Here is a 23,862-nt window from a genome sequence, read left to right on the forward strand (position 1 = left end):
TGCCCACCCTTCTACCACCGAGAGGTCCCAGATGCTGAGCTGGGTCTGCAAAGTCCAGCCCTTCCCCACCTCCAGCTACTTGTGTGACCTCTTGTTGCAAGGATGGGAGCCCATGGAATGGCCACTGGCAGCCCCCATAGCTATGCCCTCTCTTTGTCATGGAGCCACAACCAGGAGCTGTCACCAGGGGTGCATGGAGGTGGCTGCAGCACGGGAGAGGGGACATCACGGCTGCTTTCTGCGCCTCTTGTCTGATGGTTGCAGAGCACTGCCCCTGTCTGGGAGAAACACCGCGTCCCTCACTTTTATTGGGTGTCACTGTGCCTGAGTCCTGGATCCAGACAGACCTTATTTCATCTGATCCTCTCCACCAATCCCGGAGACAGGCATCTTAGTGCCCATTTTACAGATGGGGACACAAAGCATAAACAGCTGTCTCAGGCCACACGGTCCACAGAGAGAGAACTTCCCGGAGTTCTCTCCACACTCAGGTCCTGGGACCATTTCTGGCAGGAGGGAAGCCTCCACTCGGCTGCTGGTGCCTGAGCAAGGGGCGTCTTTGCTTGAGTCCACCTGACTTCTTATCCAGGGAGCAGGGACCTTGGGGGTCAAGTGTGTGCTGGGTCATTGGCCTGGTCTGACTTCCATGCCCTGTGCTGGACTCGGCCTCACAGAAGGGCAGGCCATGTCTGGCTGGTCACTGTGCGGACCGGATAAGCCTGAAGCCAGGGGTGCCAGGCTGAGGGCCTGGGGTGAGGAGGGCCACTGAGCGAGATTGCAACCCCAGGGTCAGAAATGCAGGCTGATGCACTGTGGGTGACTCATGGCCGTGAGCTCACTGTGCTTATGGTCGTGACTAAGCTGGGACCAGAAGCCAGGAGCCCAGAGTACCATCAGGCTCCTGGAACAGACTCCGCTCCTGTTTGGGAAAGAGCATCTGGGGCTAGGGTGTCCAGCCACCCTCGGGTGCTCCTCCCTCCCTCCTGGCCTTCCTGGGACCAGGCCACCTTCTCCCAGGTTGGCTGGAGCTGGGCAGCCAGGGTCAGGCTTGGCACACTGACCGCCTCCCTTTGTCCTCTCCAGGCCATAGAGTCTGTGGAGGCTGTGGACGAGGTGCCCTGCGCTTCTGTCATCAGCAGGGCCAGTGCTTTAGGTGACAGGTGTCTCTGCCGCCTGCTGGCCCTTTGGGCTGGGTGCACAGTGGGGCTCGGGAATTGTGCTAGGCCTGGGAGTGGCATCCAGAGAGAAGCTTGGGCCGCCAGGCCCTGTGTGCCTCTTGACCAAAAGCCCTGGTGCTGGAGGAGAGTCGGAGCTAACTCCCGGCTCGGGGGACGCCCGGGCACACACTGGAGCTTGCCACTGGATGGCAAAAGCAACCCACCAGCTGACTCCAGGAGTCAGGGGGGCTTGGGAAGGAGGGACAGGAACCGAAGGGAGGAGTAGGGCAGGCGCAAGTGGCAGAGAGAAAGGCACAAGGCAAGGGCTTTGAGGTCGGTGGTGAAAACGTGTGGGGGACAAGCGCTCAGAGGGGGCCTATGACCTGCAGACCCAGAACCGCCTGGCAGGGAGCCCTGCCTCCTCCCCTCCTGAGCCTGCGGGAAAATCAGTTTTATCTTATTCCTGACTCAGGAGTGTCAGGGACCTGCAGAGGGACAAGGGTCTCCAGGGCTCAGAAGAGGGTGTAGGTCAGACTTGGGGTGGGGAAGGGGTTGGAGGGAGCCAAGAACAGCCTTTGCCCCAGGCTGGGTGTCCCTGAGGCTGGCCGCAGCCCTGGGGCTTCTCTTCCACTCAGCCCTGTGCTCCTCCTGGGAATGGCAGCAGCATGGCGCCCGGCCCTGCGTAGATGTGTTATCTCTGCCTTGTTGTCGCCTTCTCAAGGGTTAGGAGTCAGCCCAGCTTAATAGGTGAGGAAACTTAGGCACAGAGACACTCACTGTGCCAGGCAGGCTCCCGCCACTGCCTCCCGCCACCAGGACAGGGCTGTCAGGGCTTCTCAGGCTCCTCACCCCGCACCCTGGGCCGCTCTCCTCTCTCCGTCTCTGGGCCCCTCATGCAGCCCTTTCCCTTCTGGCCTCTCAGCCTGCAGGAGAGGCTGGGGGGCAGGTCTGCGGGTGCAGCAGGGGGACGTAGCCCCTGTGGACTCATCATTACGAGGACTTGTAATTGCTTTGCTGGCTGGGTCCTAAGGAAGCACCTGCCCCTAAATCCCCCACCCCAGGCATCCGGGAGGAACTTCCCGGAAAAAGAGAACAACAGCTCAGCCCCGGCCTGGTCTCCGCAGGCCTCCTGACCACAGCGGGGCCTTCCCTAGTGGACCCCACAAATCAAGCCTCATCATTCCTTCTCTCCCTGCCTCCTCTCCCGGGTCAACTCCTACTTGGCATTGGAGACCCATCACTTCCTCCAAGCAGCCTTCCAGGCTCAGCCAAGCAGAGGTGAAGCCACCCTGGCACTCCGCTCTCCTCCCTCCAGGTCTTGTCAGCTGAAATGCCTGTTCCCTCAGTGGGCTGTGAACTCCCCATCTGGGTCCCTCTGTCTGTTGGCCCTCGAACGGGCATTAAGCACACATTTTTCCAAGCTCAGCCCTGTGCTCTGTGCTGGGACTAGACAGGGAAGGGACGAGGTGTGCCCCATTCTAGAACCCAGTGCTCATCATTGCAGCTGCTTCATTAGGTGGCTATCAAATAATTGTATAAAAATAAGCAGTTCATATTTCTGTTGCAGTGTAATTAATACTAAATAAGAATTGAGCTTCATAAATGCCCACCTCGGCTGTGCTTTACAGTTTCCTGGAAGCCACCCTTCCCTCACCATGGCCCAGGGAGCTTGACAGGGCCGGATTTTCTCCCAGTTTATGGGGAGAAACTGAGGAAACCTTGGAGAAGCCCCCACATAGGCCCCATGCTGCCCAGGATTCAAAGGCCCACCCAAGTGGGGAGGTGCCTGTGGGAACTTTAGACACCAGGCCACTCAACTGAGGGGAGAAGCAGCCCGTGGTCAGGGGACGTCAGGGGCATGTGCTGATGGAGAGGGACTCTGGGCTTCGGAGGGAAAAACCCCATGGGGGCTAGGAGTCATGGAGGGCTTCCTGGAGGCAGGGGGCAGGGGGAGGGATTGGAGGAGGCCTAAGCAGGAGCAGAGAGGGCTTCTGGGCTAAGACTGAGTGTCCAAGCCTTCGTTGGAGGCACCAGAGCCCAAACCGAGCTAGCTGCAGAATGGCCCTTCCTCCCCACGTGGGGCTGACAGCCTGTGCGTTGGGCGTCAGGGGACTGGGAGCGGGAGGGGAGGAAGAGTTGCCAGCTCATGTCAGACTTGATTAGTGCCTGTCTTAGCCTGTTTTATGCAGCTCTAACAGTATATGTGAGACTGGGTATTTTATAAAAAGCAGAGATTTATTTCTCACAGTTCTGGAGGCTGGGGCACCCAAGGTCAAGGGGCCCACGTCTTGCTGGGGCTTCTTGCTGTGTAATCCCATGGTGGAAGGCGGGAGGGCAAGAGAGCACATGGAGGGGAGGAAGGGGCCAAACGCATCCTTTAATCAGGAACCCACTCAGGGGAGATAATGGCATTCACCCATTCAAGGGGGCAGAGGCTTCAGGGCCCCCTCACCTCTTACAGGTCCCATCTCGGTGCTGTGGCACGGGGATTACGTTTCCACAGAAGCGTCTGGGGACACTCCAGCCCACTGCAGTGCCGGGAAAAGTGGAGCCTTGTTCACAAGGCAGGCGGGGTGGGGCGATCGAAGGAGGGTAGACTCACGTTGGGGCTGCCCCTCCACCTGCCCAGCACACTCCCAGGGCTGCTCCTGGGGGCCACTGGGCCCTGTAGAGCTGGGAGGGGTGGGGTGAGCCTCCCATAGTCCATTACGACCAGCTCAGCCCAGGGGCATGAGCGCCAGTCTGCACCCGCTTCATGCCCTCAGCTCCTCTGCCAGGGTGGGGATGGCCCCTAAACAATCAGATGCAGTCGTAATCCCAGCCCCCCACCCACAGTGGTGGTCTTGTAATTGAGCAGAGTGGGTGCTTCTGAAGCCTGGCTCTCAGCTCCTGAGCCCTGCACAGCAAGTATAGTTTTCTGTCTGACACATGAAGGAAAGTGAGGCTTGGCATGGCCATGTCACCTCACCATTCATTCATTCAGTCTCTCAACAAACATCTTTGGGAGCCTCCTCTTCCCTGGGCCTGTTCTGCTCCTTGGGACGCCCTGGTCAAGGGGACAGACACCATCCTTGTTCTCCTGGAGCATAAACTCCCAAGTGGTCCAGGCCCACAGCAGATAGAACATTACAAATTGTAAACTCTCAGAAACTAAATGACCAGACCGACAAGGAGATGAGCTCATGGGTCACGTGAGGGGTCTCCCCTAGGTGGGCAGGTGGAGGTGGGGAGATGATGCTCAGCTGGGGTGAAGGATGAGAAGTGCTGGTGCCCCAAGTGGCTGCAGAGAGCAGGTGCACAGCTGGGGGTGGGACCTACAGCCAGCAGGTACCCGGGGAGCCGAGCATGGGTAGGGGCTGCCCTGGGAGCTTTAGGTTGTGAGCACAGTGGAAGTGAACAGAGGAGCCTGTGCAGGAAGGGAGGTCATGGTCAGGTTAACCTCAGTATTGCTTTGGCAGCTGAGTGGACACTGGATTGTGGGGAGCCAGGATGGAAGCTGGAGGAGGGTTGGAGATGGCCAGGAGTCAGATGGGACTGTGGCTTGAGAAGGTGGTGGGGAGAGGAGTGGACGGACCCAAGGCTCTACACTGGGGGTACTTTGGCCGCGGGGGGACCTGTGGCCATGTCTGGAAGATTTTTGGTTGTCAAACTTGGAGGAGGGTGCTGTGGGCATTGTGAGGATGGAGGCAGGGATGCTACCCTCCCTGCAGGGAGTGGCTGTGTGGGGACCGAGAGCCTCTGCAGGAGGGAGGATGGGCAGGGCCTATGAGCAAGTATTTTGAGACCATGAGGAAAGGGTGGGCTGTGATGGCTGGAGGCTTCCTGCTGCACTCCGTGGTGAGCGGTGGTGGCATTTGGGCACCGTGGTGAGCACACTGTGTAGAAGAGGTCAAAGGTTTTGCGGGGCCCATGCTGAGTTTCCACTGTGAGCCGCCCATGAGGGTCAGGAGGCCGCGGCTGGCCAGGCAAGGTGAGACCGAGGTGGGCCTATGCTTGTGAGTGTTCCCTGCAAACACAGTACCTCGAGCCATAAGGCTCCATGGGACAGTGGAGATGGGGAGTGGGAACCAGCGAGGAGGAAGGAGCCTGGTTCAGGCTGGCCTGGCTGCTGTGAGAAAGTACCACAGACTGGGTGGTTTAAAGAAGAGAAATGTATTTCCTTGTAGTTTCGAAGGTGGAAGTCCAGAATCAAGGTGTCTGCAGGGCTAGTTCCTGTTGAGGCCTCTCCTGGGCCTGTAGATGCTGTCTTTCCCCTATATCTTCAAGTGGTCTTGGCTCTGTGTATCTGTTCTCATCTCTTCTTTTAAGACCCTATTGCCTTAGGGCCCACCCTAAGGCACTTAATTACCTCTGTAAAGACCCTTTCTCCAAATGCGGTCACACCGGGGTCTAGAGCTTCCACATATGAACTTGAGGAGACCCAAGTCAGCCCCTAACAGAGCCTCAGGGAGGCAGGAGCATGATCCTGTGGGATGACATTGCTGCACCCATTCTCAGTTCTCTCGTACTGGGGGGTTCATCAATAACTCCACGGCCATTTGTGTCTGGGGGGAGAACTTTCTAGATAATCACAGTAAACTCTATCGTGAGTGGAGAATTATGTGTGTCTGAAACCCATCTCTCCTTGGAAGCAGCCAGCAGGTGGTCAGGGAGTGGCTCCTATAAAAAGCCAAGCAGAACTTGAGACACGGGGGTTTTGGGGTGAGGGTGGGGGCAGGGAGGCTCCCTGGCCCGGGCAGTGCTGGCTCCTGGTCATTCAGAAACCTAGGCTTTCTCAGGAAACTGTTCTTTTCCCCCTTCAAGTCATAGCCACTGCTCAGAAGCACCAGGGCTTCCTGGAAAGGTTGCTACACATCCTAGACATTTTAGCAAGTGTCCTCCTGACACCTTCTCAGGAACAGCTTCTGGATGGGATGATCTCATTAGGGGGAGTTGTAAGTTCCAGCCCCAGGGGGAGCCCTGTCCCTGGGCTGCCTGGCTGCCCTGGCTATGCTGTGTCCCTTTGGGAAGGAATTACCCAACCCACAGTGCTTCATCCGCACGCTGACGGGCAGCCGCCAGGGCAGCTGTATGCCAGGCTGCGTCTGCTCTAGACACTCCACTTGGGAACCCAGGGAGACAGCTTATGCCCGGGGGGTGGCCAGGGTGGTGGGATTTCACAGCCAGGCTGCAGAGGGAACCTTGCAAGGACTTGGAAACTGCAGCCAGTGATTGTTGCGTGTGCACGTGCGTCTGTGTACTGGCTGTGCCTGCATGGTGTGTTTGTGTGTGCATGCACCTGCATTCTGTGTGTGCATATGACTGTGCATTCAGGCATATTGTGTGCATGTGTGTCTCTGCATGTGCACATGTGCATGTGTATACGTGTGCATGTTTTTTCTGTATGCACACAAGATGTGTTTGTGTGTATGCACCTGTGTTCCATGTGTGCATATGTGTGTACATGCTTGCATGTTCTGTGTGCATGTATGTCTCTGCATGTTCTTGTGTATGTGTGTCTCTGCATGTGCACATGTGCATGTGTGTATGTGTGCATGCTTTCTCTGTATGCACACATGGTGTGTTTGTGTGCACCTGTGTTTGTGTGTGTATGTTAGTTTGTGCATGTGTGTCTATGTGCCTGTGTTTTCTGTATATGCATGTATCACTCAGGTTACAAGTACAGATGTGTGTCTGTATTCTGTGTGTGCATGCCTGACTTTATTAGTTTGTATGTGGCTGTATGTGTACACCTGTGTTCTGTGCATGCCTGCATTTGTGCATGTGTATCTGTGTGTGTGCATTATGCACGTGTGGCCTGTATATGCGAGTGCAGCACAGGATTAGATTTGTCCTGGGTTCCCACGGCACAGGGCTGGCAATGGGATTGGAGGAGAAATCAGAGGAAGCCATTTGTGGCTTCGCACAAGGAATACTTTTCCAACAGAGGCCCTGGCCAGCATTTTTCAGTGGTCCCTGTAGGTAATGAGTTCCCTGTCATTGTTTGTGTTCAAACAGAGGCTGGGAAAATGCTGATGGTGGCTGGTACTGTAGTGACATCACCTCAGGACAACTCTTTCCAGGCCTCTTCTACTTCTGAGTGACTATGGCTGGACTTGCTCCCCTTCCTCTGTGCAGCTTCAAGATGGGCATCTGAGTCCCATAGGCTGGTGCCAGGTCCATGTGGTGGCACCTACTAGCTGGTGACCTTGGGCAGGTGTGCCACCATCTCCAAAATGCCAGCCCCTCATGGGTAACATGGGGATAGTAGGGAGTCTGTCCCTGAGGGTGTGCACACATCTAACAGGATGGTCCCAGCAAGACCTGGACAGGAGCTAAGCCATGGTGCTCCCACCTCAGCAAAGGCAGGGCCAAGACTCGCAGCCACTAATGGGCTGGATCTGGACCTGCCTGGTCCTGGGCCTGTCCTTAGGGCAGCGTTCCAGTGGCCGGAGGAGAAGCAAGAGCCAAGGGGATCGCTAAGTCCGCGTTCTGTGCTCTTTTCCTCCAGCCGGCTTCACTCTGCACCAGCGTGGGGTGGTGGCGGGCAGCCGGCAGGAGATTCCGCTATGCAGTCATCGGGGCATCTCCTGTGAGGCAGCAGAGCCTCGCTTCTTTTCATTTCTTCTCCTGATGAGAAAATGGGAATTTTCTGTAGCTGAAGATGAGACAGAACCACGGCCTCCATTGAGTGATTTACGCAGATGATCTCACCTCCTCTAGCCGTGCCAGCGTGTTTCCCCATCACTATGTTCTTTGCTCGTCACCATGGATGTGGGATACTAGATGGGCCGCTAAGGGGCCTGAGGCTGGAGGACACGTTGTCCCCACGCCGCTGTCCCCTGAGAGCCTCTAGGGCTGTGCTTATTCTCAGGAGCCACATGCTCCCTGGAGGCCACCAAATGAGTCTTCATCTCATAGACCTTGGTCCCCTGCAAAGACGTCATTTACACTCAGGTATAAAGGACTGGGGATGGTGATGTTCACAGCAGGATATGGAGAAGGCTGTTTGAGGACTTCTGAGGTCTCCACATCACCTTAGGTGGGCTGTTGTACCTACCTTCAGCTGTGTGAGGCCAGGCCGGCCTTCCCCCTTCCCCCGAAATCCAGTGAGCACAGACTGAGAAGAACCTTCAAGGTCATTGGCCCTCTCCCACCCTCAGTCAGCCACAGGGCCTCCTCCCCTGGCCACCTGAGGAGTGGTCATCCTTCCTCTGTGTGACGGTCACACATGTGGGTGCCTCCCAGGAAACTCTGAGCTGCTCTAGCTCCTTCTGTAATTTCAGTTCTTTTATAAGGCCCACCCCTGGCCATGGCTCTGAGTTCTGAAACTCCTGATTCTGTCCTCCTCACTGTGTGCCCTCTGATGTGCCAGAACCCAAGGTGCCTTAGCCACACTGAGCCCCTCTCCGTGGTGCCCCTGAAATGGAAGCCCTGGGTTGCAGCTTGTACTAAGGATGGTCTGGGGGGGAGTGGCTTAGGCAGGGTTGCAGACAGCTAAGGGGTCCCAGGCCCTGGCCTCTGCCTTGCTCCTGGCTCCCCGGTGCACCTGCAGCTGTGTGCCCCCTCCATCACAGGGCACACTGCTGCCCTGGGGGCGTGGCCTCCTGTGGCCAGAGTTCAGAACCTCCTTCTCACTCCTAACAAGGGTAGCATCTGGTCATTGTCACCCCCACCCTGGGGCCCAGTGAAGTGAAGGGGCTCGCCCCAGGGTGCATGGTGAGTGGGCCCACTGAGAAGCTGATGCTCTGCCCAGACCCACCTGACCCCAAGCTTCTTCTTGACCATCCTGCTCTCTTGGCCCCACGCTGCACCCTGCCTGCCTCCACCAATGCCATTCTTTTCCTGTCTTCAAATTCTAGAAACCCACGGAACAGCCACGTACTTGTTTCCAGAGGCAGAGCCTTTGCTGTTCTCCTCCCATCCTTGGTTGGCTTCAAAAGCGCCTGGCATGCATACCGAGTTTCGTAAATACCAACATAACAATTGCAACGAAACCAAAATAGATATTTCCTATGAAGACAGAGGGGCTGCAGTGAGTGTTTTGGAAGCTGGCGATAACCTGACATTTATTCCTCTCAGTTCCCTTTTCAGGGACAAGACCATCAAGAATGAGCTATAGCGCTGTCACCGGGAAACAGTGTGGGTGATCTGTGGAATGCTCTCTGTGAGGAATGCATTTTCCCAATGTAGGAGAGATGATGGAGCCGTCTTGAAAATCTGAAGCCTTTGGAGGGACACATCCTTCCTAGAACCAACATCTCCCTGCAGCCAAATACTTCCCTCCCTGAGCCCCACCTTCTTTGAGTTGTATTTTTAAGAGACTTCATTCCAGAGAAAGACACAGCTACTATTTCTGTGTTTTTCCTTCTTCCGCAAGAGGAGAATCAATGCCAACTCTTCCCCTAGGGTTACTGTGAGAGCGGCATGAGACAATTCCTGTAAGATGCTTAGCTCAGTGCCTGGCATGTAGCTGTGGCTGAATCCCTGTGGGGTATTATTTTAGTATCCTACGCCGTCTTTTTCTCTCTGCGTGCTGTCTTCTTCAGTTTGGTTTTCTCTAGTTAAATATGCATCTGTGTGATGGCGCTTGTGTCTCTGCACGATTGCATAGAGCTCTCCCCTGAGCGTCTTCCTGGCCTGGCAGCTCTGGCTGAGGGGCCCCGAGCTCTGGAAGGGGCCATGTCACGTGGTGCCAGGGCAGCTGTGTGCTCCTGATCCACCTCCTTCTTTGCTGTTGAAGAGTCCTCGTCACCGGGCCAGCCTGTGGCCCCCTTGTCACCCACCACCCACATCCTGTATCTCAGGTTGAAATAGACATAAAGTAGGATCAAACCAGGTTTGAGGGAGGCCCTGGGGACACTCCTCAGCTCTTAACCCAGGATGTACCCTGGGGTCTTCCACAACATACTGATGCTGGGCTTCGCCCCCAACAGGTGCCTGTGAGCGGATCTGCCTGAGGCCTGGGCCTCAGCATTTTCTGAACTCCCTCCTCCCCACCCCAGAGGATCCTCATGTGAGGCCCAGGCTGAGAACCTCTCCTTGGCTTTGCACAATAGACCTTGCCCTCCCAGAGCTCTTCTGAGCCACTTCCCTTTGAGCTGACCCCCAGGGGTTGAGGTTCCCAGCCAGTGAGTTCTGTTCCTGCCCCATTCACATCTTTTGTCAGTCTGTCCCTTTGCTCAGGGGGAGATGGAGAAGAGCTAGGGCTTGACGCTGGGATGGGATATCTCTTGCTGGGGGCCCAGTCTGGGAACTTTATGTGCACCGGGGAAGCACAGGAGGTGGCCTGGGGTACTTGGCTAGGCTGCCCCGCAGCTGAGGCTACACTGCTCACATCCTGAGTGCTGTCCAGAGAGCACAGATGTGATGGAGGAGCAGGCTGAACCAAGGGGACCTGTGGGGCCCTTCGTGGGGCAGCTGGTCTGGACTGGCCACCCCTCTGTCTTCCTGTGGAATTGTCCTGCAGAAGGGACAGGGGAGCAGGGCCCAGCAGCAGGGGCTCAGCTAAGACACAGAGCCAGGTTTCCCCTCCCAGGGACTGAGAACACTGCCACCCACCGTCCTGCCCACCCACTGCTTGTCACCACTTCACTCCTCCGGAATGCTTGCGGGCACGTTGCCCAGGCAACAAGAACGCCAGCGCCGTTGCTATCCTTCAGTCTCCTCCAAGCACCTGCGAAGGCTGTCGAGCAACATCCCCCGTGCCCCAAAGTTGCTGCAGACTCCGTGCTCCAGAGCTCCTGGGGAAAGGGGATGGGAGTGGAGGAGTGCTGGGTGCTCCCGTGAGCAGTCACAAAGAACCAGGCTTAAAATATGCACCGTCTAGTCTCCCGCACACCCCTGCCACTCGGTGGCAGGTGTACAGGTGGGAAAACTGAAGCATAGGGTGGTTACACAGATTAGTCATGCTTACGCAGCTGGCGGGTTGCAGTGCCAAGCACCAAAGCCGTCTCGTGTCACCCCCATGCCATGCTGTTTTGGGAGCAGCTGTAGGTCAGCCATGGAGAGCTACATGGCCTGCAAGCCTCTTCCCTCTTGGAAATGAGACCATCGTTCCTCCCTTACTGGGACTGGGAGGAGCAAGTGGTGCCCGTACCATCAGGTTTCCCAGCCTCGGACCTCTGGTCTTTTGTGCTGGAGTCTGTCTACACTGCAGGATGTGTTGAAGCATCCCTGGCTTCTGTCACTAAATGCCAGTAGCAAACCTGAATAGTGACAATCAAGTATGTCTCCAGATATTGCCAAATGTCCCCTGAGGGGCAAAATCACCCTTAAATGAGAACTGGTGATGTGTCTAAATGGTCTGCGGTACCACAGGATGCCGTTTTTACCATCTTCTGCAAGAAGGGGCCATGTGGTTCACTGAGGCCTGCTGTGCCGCTGGGCTGTGATGCTGCGTAGATGCAGGGTGGCACCTGCCAGGCACAAGGCGTGCCCCATGTCCCTCCCCACAGGGCACAGTCACCTTCACCTCCCTTCCCTTTCCTCCCCCAACACCCCGCTGTGCACAGCCATTCATAGATTGCCCAGGAAGTAGTCCCCGAAGTTACAGGTCACAGGAGTTACTGATTTTGCCCTAGTTTTCTAGTATGTCCTCAGTGTTTTGACATGTCCTCAGTGTTCTAACGTGTCCCCAGTGTTCTAACGTGTCCCCAGTGTTCTAACGTGTCCCCAGTGTTCTAACGTGTCCCCAGTGTTCTAACGTGTCCCCAGTGTTCTAACGTGTCCCCAGTATTCTAACGTGTCCCCAGTATTCTAACGTGTCCCCAGTGTTCTAACGTGTCCCCAGTGTTCTAATGTGTCCCTGCTCCTACAGCTGCAGGGTTGTTGGGACCTCATTCCTGAGCAGAGATCTCAGGTTCCCCGAGGCCTAGACTCTCAGTCCAGATCGGAGGCCAGCTCACTGTGACTTGAGTCAGGCCACTCCATTTTGGGGTCTCACACTGGCATTATCCAGGTTTGGGTTAAGATTAGTGCGTTGTCACGTTATGGCCTGCAAAGTACCGATCCACCGGTTCCCAAGATGTTCTGTGGAAAGGAGGTCAGTTAGAGAGTTTGGCTTCGCTTACTTAGCTCACTGCTTTGCCCAAGGGCTTGAACGGGGAACCCTTCGTGAAGGTTCACAACCCCTCCTGGGGTCCCAGGCATTATCAGCTTAAGGAAAAAGCCTTGGCGTGGGCTGGGCCGGACCGCCGTCATGGTCCCTTCCATCCGGGGCGTCCTGGGGCTCCCGGTGAGGCCAGCGGGTGAGTTGCAGGGAGTGCCCCTCCCTGTAAGTGTGGCCCTTGGTGTGCTGGGGCAGGGAGGAGGTGATTTGGGCTCATGAGAGGAGCCTCCACTGGGTACTCTCCTCTACACTGTCCCGGGACACCCCAGATTCTGGGCCGCCTCCCAGAGCTGTCTGGGGGAGCTTCGTGGGCCTTGACCTCAGAGCAGGAGTTAGACCTGCTGTCCTGGGGATGGGGCATTGGGAGGCCCCCAGACAACCAGGGCTGATTTCCAAGCTCTGGGGAAGGAGAGTAGCCAGAGATTCCATGATGGGATTCAGAAAGCCTTCTTGTCATTCTGGAGGTTTCTGTCCGACCCAAATGAGTCATCTCTACGCTACTGCTTCTCCGTGAGTCAAGTATCGCCTGCGCGCTGGACGTGTATGGGCCTCTGATGATGAAAGCCTCTAGGCAACCTGGAGCTCCCTTCCAAAAGGGAGGGATGTTTTTAATCATATTAAATCAAGAGGCAGAGCGCGGAGTGGCTGTGACAGGACATTACAATGACATCAGGCTGGGAATGCCGTGAAAGTGAATCACGGCTTCATGTGTTTTCATTAGGGAAATGGAACCAGGGACTGCAGAAGAAAGTGGGTGTTCCCTTGCTGCGCCAGGGCTGGGGACTGAGACTGGGGGACGGCCGTATCCCCTGAGTAGAGGGGGTTGGTCTCTGCTCTGAAATTCGGTGGGAAGCCATCTGCACCGTCCTGGTGGTGACTCAGGGGGACACAGAGCGAGCCTGCTCTTGAGTTGGGGGAGCAGAGGTTCTTGTGTGAAGGGGGAAGGGATGGAAGTCCATCTGCTCTGGGAGACACTTTCCCTTTCTCTCAAGGGCCGAACCACCAGGGAACTTGGAATTAGAGGAGAGTTTAGGGATAATGAGGCCATTTTCACATCTGAGCTGAAATCTCGCATCCCACCTAACACCAAATTTCTCTTCCTGGTGGAACTCACATCTTATCAGCAAGCGGGAGGTTAGGATGCTGAGAAAGAGGCCCAATGTTCTTGAAGTTTTATGCTACCCAAAGATCAGGGGTTGGGTATGGCCAACACAGAACCCCAGTCACAGAGGGCTTGCCACCAGCTCCAGGGGACCCCGAGCCCACGCCCTTTGATCTCTTGGCTTTGCAAAGAGCAGAATATGCTGCCATATTCCAGGAGAAGATACATCTGAATGTCCCTGAGAACAAATCTCCAAGAAGGCGCCCCTCCTGCCTCCCCAAGCTCCCTGGGCTAGGAATCCCTGGCAGTGCAGGCTCTCTGCCCTCCGGATGGAGCCCGGGCAGCCTAGGGCCCTCCACCCTGCTTCTCCCCACAACGCCCTGTATGTTTCCAAAGCCCAGAAACGTTTGGAACATTGAAGGTAGGTGTTAAGGGAAGGAAAAATAGTGCCTTGTTCCCCATCCACTGTATTGTGGATAATTACCCCCTTACACTAGCCAGTCCTGCTCCCTCCTGCCTGCTCCAGCTGCCAAACAGGGAAGTTTTGAAGAGTTTTTTTTTTTTTTTTAATGAGTACCCCTCCCCCTCCAAGAATGCACATTGTGCTTAGTGACCTGCTTCCAAAGATTCTGGAAAGGAGCAGGATTGCCTTCCCAGTGACAGCACTGGGCAAACGTCCCCGGCAAATGCTATTCAAGGTCAGCTGCAGCAGGGAGGGGTCCTGTTGAGAGCAGGTGCCCTGGGTACCCTGTATGAGGTGGATACTTCCCCCTCTGTGGGCATCCCCCAAAACACAGAAGGCCGGTCTCATCACGGGACACACTTCAGACCAATCAATCAATGAAGAGGACCATTCTGTGCAACCCCTGACCAGTCCTCCTTAGAACCGTCAAGGTGATCAGCCACAGAGAAAGCCTGAGAAACCATCACAGCCAAGAGGAGCCGAAAGAGACACGACCACTTGATGCCACGTGGGATTCTGGATGGGTTCCTGGGACTGAAAACAGACGCTAAGTGAAAACTGGAGAAGTCCAAGCCACGTGTGTAGTTCCTGGTTATGCACCATGGCGCTGTGGCATGGTGACCTAAGGTGTCCCTTGAGGGGAGACTGGAGATGAGTTCCCAGGAACTCTCTGGGCTCTTTTGGAATTTTTTTGGAATATCTTAAACTATTCTAAAATAAAAAGCTTTTTTGAAGCAAACCAATAGAAGTAGGGTGGGAGTCAGGAAGCATCTGGACATGGGTCATTGGGGACCGAGGGGTAGACCCTGGGCCCTCAGGGAAGGGAGGTCCACTTCCGGGATGGGGCCTTCCACAAAAGAGTATGGACTCACAAAAAGCCAACGGCACCACTGTGTCATAGAACAAATATGTCTGTGTCTATTCCTTCTGCTTCCTGGAAATCATTTCTAGCAGTGCCCTGTGAATTATTGATCACAGAAGCACGGGTCTTCTTCAACGAGGAGGAGGAGACCTCAGAGCCCACCTGCCCCAACTTACTGGGATGAATGACAGAAAAACTGGGGCTTGCAGAGTGGGAAGCTACAAGCCCATGCCAAGCTAACTTCTCCATCAGATACAGCATTTCTCCCGGGCCCCAGAGCCAGTGAACGACAGGACCTGGAGGAGTCACGGGAAGTGGGTGTCTTCATGGAAGGACTGGGGTGGACTGGCCACGGGCACGGCTCCAAGGTCCTGTCCCACCCTGAAGATTCTGGGCTGTTCCCTGGTGGAACAATTCCAGGGCCTGGCCTGCTTCTCACTGTGCCGGTGCTCCCAGGAGGCTCACGCTGCACACTCCCGACTCGGGGAAAGGTGCAACTTTAAGTGGAAGAGATGTCTTTGTCCCCTTAATTGACAGTGATTTTCTTTTGTGAAGAAAATATACAGAAGGTAGTGAATTGAATCTCAATTTGCCAAATCTTATTAAACTGTTCTTGGGAAAAAAATATTTCAATAAAAATTTAAAAGGAAGAGAAGCAAGAAGGCCACAAACTAGAAAATAAAGCGAGACGGAGCAGTAGTTCCTCATTTGGAAGCAGCTGGGGAGTAGGGGGTGGGTGGCCAAGGAGTTTGTTCTTTCTTTGAAAATCATGGGTTCGAGGCTGCTGAGAGGGAGCTGTCCGTGCCTGTTCTCAAAGGGTGTGGATGTGGTCCTCAGGTGCTCAGGCAGGGACCTTGTCTCACATTCAGGGTGTCCCAGTGAAGACTGGGTGGATGAACCCAAAGTCTCCATGGCTTCCTCCTGCCCAGGTACCTGCAGCTCCGGGGGCCGCTCTGCCTTCCACCCATCCGCCAGAGCCAGGATTAGGGTGCCACGCCATGCACTCCACATCGTCCCCACAACCCTTGCACACACCCCATTCTCTAGCATGTTCCTTTTGATTTGTATTGGGATATACATCACACAAAACTCACCTATTACAAGTGTGCAGTTTAGTGGGTTTCTTATAGGCATAGAGTTGTGCAGCTACCCCCACAAACAATTCCAGAACATTTTGTCACCCCAAAAAGAAACCCCCTACCCCATACCCCTTCCCCAAGCCTTGGGCAATTGCTCATCTTTCTGTCTCTATGGATTTGCTCACTCTGTGCATTTCCTGTAAGTGGAACCGTGCACCGTGTAGCCTTGAGTGCCTGGCTTCTTTCCCTGCCCAGGGTTTTCAAGGTGCATCCACATCGTAGCACAGATCAAGTAATCTTGCCATCCTTTTAAAGGCTGAACGATACTCCATTGTAACGTTACGCCAGATCCCCTTTATCCATTCCGCAGCTGACGGGCACGTGGGCTGAGTCAGCTTTGGCTGTTGTGAGTTGTGTATGGCCCTGGGCCTCCCTGTGCAGGTTTTCATGTGGACAGATGTCTGTGCCTAAGAGAGGGGCAGCAGGGTCACTGGAACTCTGTCTTTAGGGTTCCAAGGAATTGCCAGACTGTTTTGCTCAGAGGCACTCTGGTTTTCATTCCCACCAACAGCATACTATGTCTCCCGTCTCCTTGTGTCCTCGCCAGCACTTCATGTTCTCTGTCTTTCTGCTTGTAGCTCTCTCTGTGGGTGTGACGTGAGCGGTATGTTTTTGTTTGTTTGTTTGTTTTTTGAGACGCAGTCTCGCTCCATCTCCAGCCTGGAGTGCAGTGGCACGATCTCGGCTCACTGCAACCTCTGCCTCCTGGGTTCAAGCGATTCTCCTGCCTCAGCCTCTCGAGTAGCTGGGACTACAGGTGTGCGCCACCACACCTGGCTAATTTTTGTATTTTTAGTAGAGATGGGGTTTCACCATGTTGTGCAGGATGGTCTTGATCCCTTGACCTCGTGATCCTCCCACCTCAGCCTCCCAAAGTGCTGGGATTACAGGCGTGAGCCACCGCGCCCAGCCGGGCGGTGTGTTCTTAAGGGGCCTGTGGATGCTTGAGTTTTGGGGGAGACAGTGCCACCTCTGCCTGCCCCACAGCCTCGCCTCCTGATGGTTGGTGCTGTGGTTGGGGCCGCAGGGCCTGCCTCCAGAGGAGGTGTGGGGTCGCCTGCTGTCTTGGTGCATGTCTGACCGTGCCATGGATGCCTTGTGGGGTGAGGCCCTCCGGAAACCTGTTCATCATGAAATGAGAGGTGCTCAGGGCCCAGCCCCAGGCTGAGCAGGATCAGTGAGAAGAGTGTTCCCAGGCTCTGCCTCATCTCAGAGCCGCCCAAGGGATGAGGACAGAGATTGTACTGCTCACCGGTGCTTGGAGATAGAGCCAAGTCCTCCTCCTGCAGAGATGCAGCCTGTCACCAAGAGGTCTCCAAGAGTCTCAGGACCAGGTCCGAACAGCACGCCAAGCTCAGCCGTCTTGGTGGCAATGCAGAGCCTGGGGCCCTTGGCCTTGCACAGAAATGAGCAGTGGCCCCTACACATCTTCCTATGGGAGGGGCTTTCCCCCTGCCCCCCACATTTCTTGGCTGCTGGGAGTGGGCTGGGGCCTCTGTCCTGGTTGCCCACCTGCCCTCTTTTTTTTCCTCTCTGAACAAATCAATCACTTTAAAAAGGAAGAAACTGGACTTGAAGAGGAAAAACAAATCGACCTCTCCCTGCCACTGTTGCAATTGGTTGGTTTTTCTGCATAACAGCTGGGTGTCTTGGAAATGAGGGGGTTTCTATAGTAACCAATTACAGCCATGATTGGTGAAAAATCACAGAAATATCCTGTGTGTGAAGTTATGCCAGGGAGGCAGGCACAGGCTTAGGTGCTATGGTTTTAATTTCCTGGGGCAATATTTCTCTAAGTACTGATGGCAGTCAGGTTTGCTTGTCATAGCTTTTGATTCAGCCTGCCTGGTGGTGGCTGGTCGGGCCTGGTGGGGGCTGGTGGGGTCTGGCGGGGGCTGGTGGGGCCTGATGGGGGCTGGTGGGGCCTGGTGGAGTGTAGTGGGGCCTGGTGAGGCCTGGTGGGGTCTAGTCAGGGCCTGGTGGAGTATGGTGGGGCCTGTTGGAGTCTGGTGCAGTCTGGTAAGGCCTGGTGAGCTTGGTGGAGTGTGGTGGGGCCTGGTGAGGCCTGGTGAGGTCTGGTGAGGCCTGGAAGACCATGGCAGAGTCTCATGAGGCCTGGTGGAGCCTGAAGGGGCTTGGGGGGGCCTGGTGAGACCCTGCACCTGCTCAGAGCGGCATCTCATCTTCCTGGGGGCTAGACTCCCACCCAGCTCTGCAGGTCATGGGAGAACTAGAGATTCTAAACCAGCTCCCATCCTCACTGGGTCACCTGCAGCCAAAGAGGAGCTACCTTACTGTGTATATGGGGGAATTTCACCCTAACCTAAATTCGTCTTTGTGGTGACAGTGGCCCTGGTCCCTGCCCCGAGCTTGGCTGCTAGTGCAGAGAAATTGCACACCAGCAGAAACACTGTGCTGAGGATTAGCATAATGAGGAGGTCCTCATTTCTGCAGCAAAGCACTTCTATTCTGATTTAAAAACTGAAGCCTTATTGTTTGGGGATTAGTCCTTTTTGGTAATTAGCACTCATTAGCAAGAGTTTCTCTCTTACCATCCTGATAACCAGGCGTCTATCTGTTCCCCAGATATCAGGGAGAGTCAGCACTGGGCACAAGGGTCTCAGTACTGAACAGAGGGCATGCCCCCAGGGACACATTCACACACAGCTACAACTAAACTCTCCTACACAGACACACACAGACACACTCACACAGAGTCTCTCACACGGACACTCACAGACACACTCGCACGCTCACACAGGGACACACAGATACAGCTGCACACACAAATACACAGATACTCTCACACAGGAACACACACACAGGAACACATAGATACAGTTCCACACACAAATACACACACACTCTCACACAGGAACACACACTCACACAGGAACACACAGATACACTCATACACACACACACGAGCATAGATGCACTCACACACTTCTGTGCTGACACACATGGACACCGTCACACAACAGTACAATCTCACACTCACACGCACCAAATACACACAGACGCCCTGGCCCTCACTCACGCACAGTCTCTCACACTCGTGGACACACCCCCAGATGCGTCTTTACACTCATGTACGCTGGCTCACTCTCACACTGGCACACTCACACAGCTTGACCCACACGCACACACACACCCAGTCACACACGTACACACTCACATACGTGTGCTTGCCTACACGCACACACACACTTGCGTGCACGCATTACAATGACACACACAGCTTCCTTTCTTTGTGAAGTCACTCACCGCCTTATAAAGAAAAACTCTACCCAACCTGCTTTCCAGGCCTGGCTTTGGGCGGCGTCAGGCTGGCGCTTGGCACCTGAACACCCTCGCGCTCCCCACCCGCTTCAGTCATTACAGTTTTTGGATTCATTTTAACTTTCAGACGTGAGGCTGGTGATGAGAAACTGACTTTGAATGACACCTATAATCAGTCTTCAATTATCTGTGCTGGTGGAAGAGAGAGCGTGGGCCTGGCTCCTCTGAGCCCTTCCACGTGGCTCTCTGCCGCGCCCTGGTTTTCACGTGACACCAGAGAGTCCACTGGTCCAGAGGCGACCCCAGACCTGGTGACAAAGCCGCTCCATGTGAACTGGGGAGGGGCCACCCTGCCCGCCCTGACTTCTTCCCCTGCAGCCCCGCTGCGTGGCGAGGCAGCCTCGCCCTCCTCAAGGTTGAGCAGGGTTTGCCCTTTTTGCAGCCCTCCGGGGAGCTGAGGAGGTGGATAACAGGGTTTCAAAGGGCACCGGCACTGCAGATAAACAGGGGGAACGGAAATGTCAACAGAACAAACACTTCGCGTCAATAAACTTTCGGTTTATCCAGAGCAAATCTCATTTCCCTGAGTACGATCCAGAGGAGGCCGGAAGTAAGAAACCTTCCCATGTACAGCATTTAAAGCGATGCCTGCTTACGACATGCATGCCGGGCTCTGGGTGAGGGGCAGAGGGAGCGGCTGGTGTTGCAAAGTGCAAGTGCCTGGCAGGTGTAGGTGCTAGGAAGCGCCTGCGCTCACGCTGGGAGGTTTCGCTCCTCCTAGACCTGGGGAGAGGCGCTTCCCCAGTGGGCAGGGGGTGACCTGGGCTATGCAGAGGAAAGCGCCTGGCCCTGGGGTCCCAGGTGGAGGCCGGTGTCCGCTTCTGCCATCCTCTCATTTACGTCCTCTCCTCGTGTGATGGGCAAAAGGAAGGAGGGACTCCCAGGTCTTTTCAGGTTATCTTGTCAAGGCTGACCTGAAAGGCTGGGGGTTTCTGAGGCTCGGTTTTCCTCCCGTGAAATGGACTATTCGGCGACCAGCCTGCTCTGTGCCTGGCAGGCGCCTCAGCCCCGCGGTGCGGGGAAGCAGCTCCCCGCGCCCTCGCAGCCCGCACTGTTCTTGCACGTGAGTCAGCCTTTGAAGTAAAGGTAGGAAGGGTTTCGGCTTCCCTTTTGAAGTTAGAAGGAGCTCTTTCTAGAAGAAGAGAGCGTCCTCGTCACAGTGGGGGGTGGAGGGAGAGGGCTCCGGGGCCCAGTCCCCCTCCTCGGCTTGCACTGACCGCTCTTCTCTCCTTCGCCTTCGCACAGCTCCATGTCCATCCGCTGGCCGGGCCGCCCCCTCGGAAGCCATGCCTGGATACTGATAGCCATGTTTCAGCTCGCCGTGGACCTGCCTGCCTGCGAGGCCCTGGGCCCGGGGCCGGAGTTCTGGCTTCTGCCGCGGTCGCCGCCCCGGCCGCCCCGGCTGTGGAGTTTTAGGAGTGGACAGCCAGCGCGGGTCCCGGCCCCGGTGTGGAGCCCCCGGCCGCCCCGAGTGGAGCGGATCCACGGGCAGATGCAGATGCCCCGAGCCAGACGGGCCCACAGGCCCCGGGACCAGGCGGCCGCCCTCGTGCCCAAGGCAGGACTGGCCAAGCCCCCAGCTGCTGCCAAATCCAGCCCTTCCATCGCCTCTTCGTCCTCGTCCTCGTCCTCCGCGGTGGCCGGTGGGGCCCCAGAGCAGCAGGCCCTCCTGAGGAGGGGCAAGAGGCACCTGCAGGGGGACAGTCTCAGCAGCTTCGACTCCAGAGGCAGCCGGCCCACCACGGAGACTGAGTTCATTGCCTGGGGGCCCACGGGGGACGAGGAGGCCCTGGAGTCCAACACATTTCCGGGCGTTTACGGCCCCACCACGGTCTCCATCCTACAAACACGGAAGACAACTGTGGCCGCCACCACCACCACCACCACGGCCACCCCTATGACGCTGCAGACTAAGGGGTTCACCGAGTCCCTGGATCCCCGGAGAAGGATCCCAGGTGGGGTTAGCACAACAGAGCCTTCCACCAGTCCCAGCAACAATGGGGAAGTCACCCAGCCCCCAAGGATTCTGGGGGAGGCCTCAGGTACGGCCATCTCTCTTCTGGTTTGGGTTTGCTTGGGGTTGAGGGCTGGAACGTGACTCGGGAGAGATGCTTAGATGTCCCTGGGTGATGCTACGTGTGGAGGCTCCAAGAGATGCAGGCGTGATGTGTCCACGAGCTTGCACATGCGTGTAGACTGGCAAATACAGGCTGTGCCTTAGAGGAAGGGGGCGTGAGATAGGAGAGTTTCCCTTTTTAGTATGTACCTAGAAGTGGGCGCTGCACCCCTTGTGCCTCTGTTAGGGACCAGCTGAATCCACCAGGTGCTGCACCCCTGTTACAGACTGGTGGAATCCACCACACACAGCCACGTCTTCCAGGATCGTAGAATTTTCTCTCTGGGGCTGGCCCTTGAGCAAGACGCTTGCTCGTCTCATGACACAATTAAGGATCCCCCTGCCCCGGAGTCTTCAAAAGCCTTCAAGGGTGTGGGACCCATGGGCAGGGGCAGGGTGCCTGCCATCTTGACCTCGGTGAGGATTAGGAATGGCCTTAAATAGCAAGAAAGGCCGAGGCCAGGTAAAAGGAAGAACTTCCAGCAGTGTTAACAGAAGCTTCGCAGACAGTGATTCAGGTGGCAGCGTTCGGCTCCCTGGGGATGTGTCAGGAGGGTGTTTGGAGGACAGAGATCAGAACAAAGGGCTGGTTCTTCTGCTGCTGTTATCCTAGCTGCCTGTGGACATACACAGTTCATTGGCTTTGGAATATCTCCTTCTGTGCAGTTTTGTTGTTTTTTATTTTCCTCCTATACGCTGTCCTCCATTTGCTTTGAAACGAGTAGCCCTTGGAAATCTCCCAAGCCAGGGCTTGTCCCTGAACTGGTAGCCTGCACTGATGTCACCAGGCTTCATGGCAGGCCTGCAGGGGAGAGCGCAGAGCCCTGGGCACCCCATCACCCTCACCTCCCTCCAGTTTTCTCTGCCTCTGTTAACAGGCACAGCCCGATGTGCCAGATTGGCTCAGAAGTTCACAACCTAGATCTGTGCATACACATTCTAGACAAACAGCAACATTTGCTAACTTTAAAATCGGATGCAGATTTCAGGGCATCAGTACAAAATGGGTGGGGGTGCCCTGTGGCCTCCTCACAGCTTGCTTTCCACAACCTCCAGCTTGTGGGCTCGGTAGGCCCCACCTAGGCCTCTCCAGAATCAAGGGGAGGGAAGAGAGCTGCTCTTCAGAGCTCATCTGCAGGCAGCCGGCACGGCATCCAGGCCCTCTGCGTCCTCACTAGACTGCGTCCTGGCCCTGGTTCCTCCTCATCTTGGGCAGGCAGGCACCAGGCAGGCCTTGGACAGGTTTTCATGGGGCGGGTGGCTTTTGTCCTTCAGCCGGTGACCTACTTTCTTCCTTCACCTGGACAAGAGAACCTGTGGTTTTTATTCTGAGCTCCTCTTCCCTAGAGAGCAATGTTTCTATGGAAGCACAGCCTGGGCTCCCTGCGCATGCTGAGGGCCGTGCCCAGAGATGGAGGCCGTGGGCTTGGGAGAGGCTCCGGAGGAAGAGGCTCTGGAGGTCCTGCATCAGCTGCCTCCCATGCAGCCTCTTTTGGGAATCCACGGACATGCGGGGTCTGCAGTTCATCCTGCACTGTCAGGCACCTGCTGGCAGTTTACAGAGTGTTCTTTTTCACCTCAGTAAACTCAGCAGCCGTCATCGTAGTAGGATTTCGTGCTACTCTCCCTTGCTGTCACCTCCTCTGTATACATCACTTACTATATAGACATGGATGAGGAAACAAGGTCCCATTTATTCCAAATTACATTTGTTATTACTAAAGTTGAACACCCGGGACAGTGTTGTAGGCTTAGCAAATTAATTCACAGTGCATTGGATGTTGCTAATCCATCTCGACAGATGCTTATCTTGGAAGCGATTTATGGTTCTTCATAATATAATCTGGTGCTAGATTAATTTGTTTAGCAAAACAAATCTAAAAAGTGGAAAATATGTGTGTTTGTTTCTAATGCAGAGAAATGTTAATTCTGGAACGCGATGCTGGGCCACGGGGAAGGGAACAGGTGGTTTACAGCAGCGCTCATCAGGGCTAGGCCACCATCCTGAGCTTCCCAGCCAAGGCAAAGGGAAGAGAGGAAATGCGGGGATGATTCCACTAACTGGGTTCCTCATGGCCCAGTGGGTACCATGTAAATGAATTAGACCAGAGCAGGAACAATTTAGGTTAGACACTGGGAAGTACTTGCTGGTGATGCAGGAGGTGAGATCTTTGCTTAGGCTACTGAGAACAGGCTGCATAATCTCCTTATCTGAAGTCCCAAGTAGAGGGGGATGGGGGAGGGGGGAGGAAAACAACTGTTTAAGCTTCCCCAGATGGAAGGAGTGGTGGGACAGAGGGCTGAACTCCCTAGAACCCCCTTGCTTGGTAGTCATCAGATGTAGACCTGCGCCCCCAACATTTGGTGGAACGTGAACACTACTGACACTTCTCAGACATCTAAGGTAGCAGAAGTGGTCTTGGGGACTCCAGAGCTGCAATCTGGGAGGCAATGAATTGCTGCAGTTAGTTAGCAGGTGCCTTGAGGCTGAAGATCTGGGCGAGAATCTGGGCTCTGTTGCATGTCACTGTGTGACCCTGGAAAAGGTCTCTTCTCTCCTGATTTTCTTTTCTTCACCAGCAAAATTGAGGC

General features: G+C 55.4%; 1 protein-coding gene across 1 annotated transcript in view; it reads left to right on the plus strand.

The window, feature by feature from the left end:
• Positions 1-23,862, plus strand: part of AJAP1 (adherens junctions associated protein 1) — a 134,609-nt gene that overhangs the window by 35,196 nt on the left and 75,551 nt on the right. Inside the window, exon 2 of the mRNA XM_032758720.2 lies at positions 20,400-21,196. Within this exon, the coding sequence (XP_032614611.1) occupies positions 20,400-21,196 (797 nt within the window). The remainder of the gene's footprint in view (positions 1-20,399; positions 21,197-23,862) is intronic.

Source organism: Hylobates moloch, unplaced genomic scaffold (genome assembly GCF_009828535.3).
Source record: "Hylobates moloch isolate HMO894 unplaced genomic scaffold, HMol_V3 SCAFFOLD_9, whole genome shotgun sequence".
In the NCBI taxonomy this organism is placed as follows: Eukaryota; Metazoa; Chordata; class Mammalia; order Primates; family Hylobatidae; genus Hylobates; species Hylobates moloch.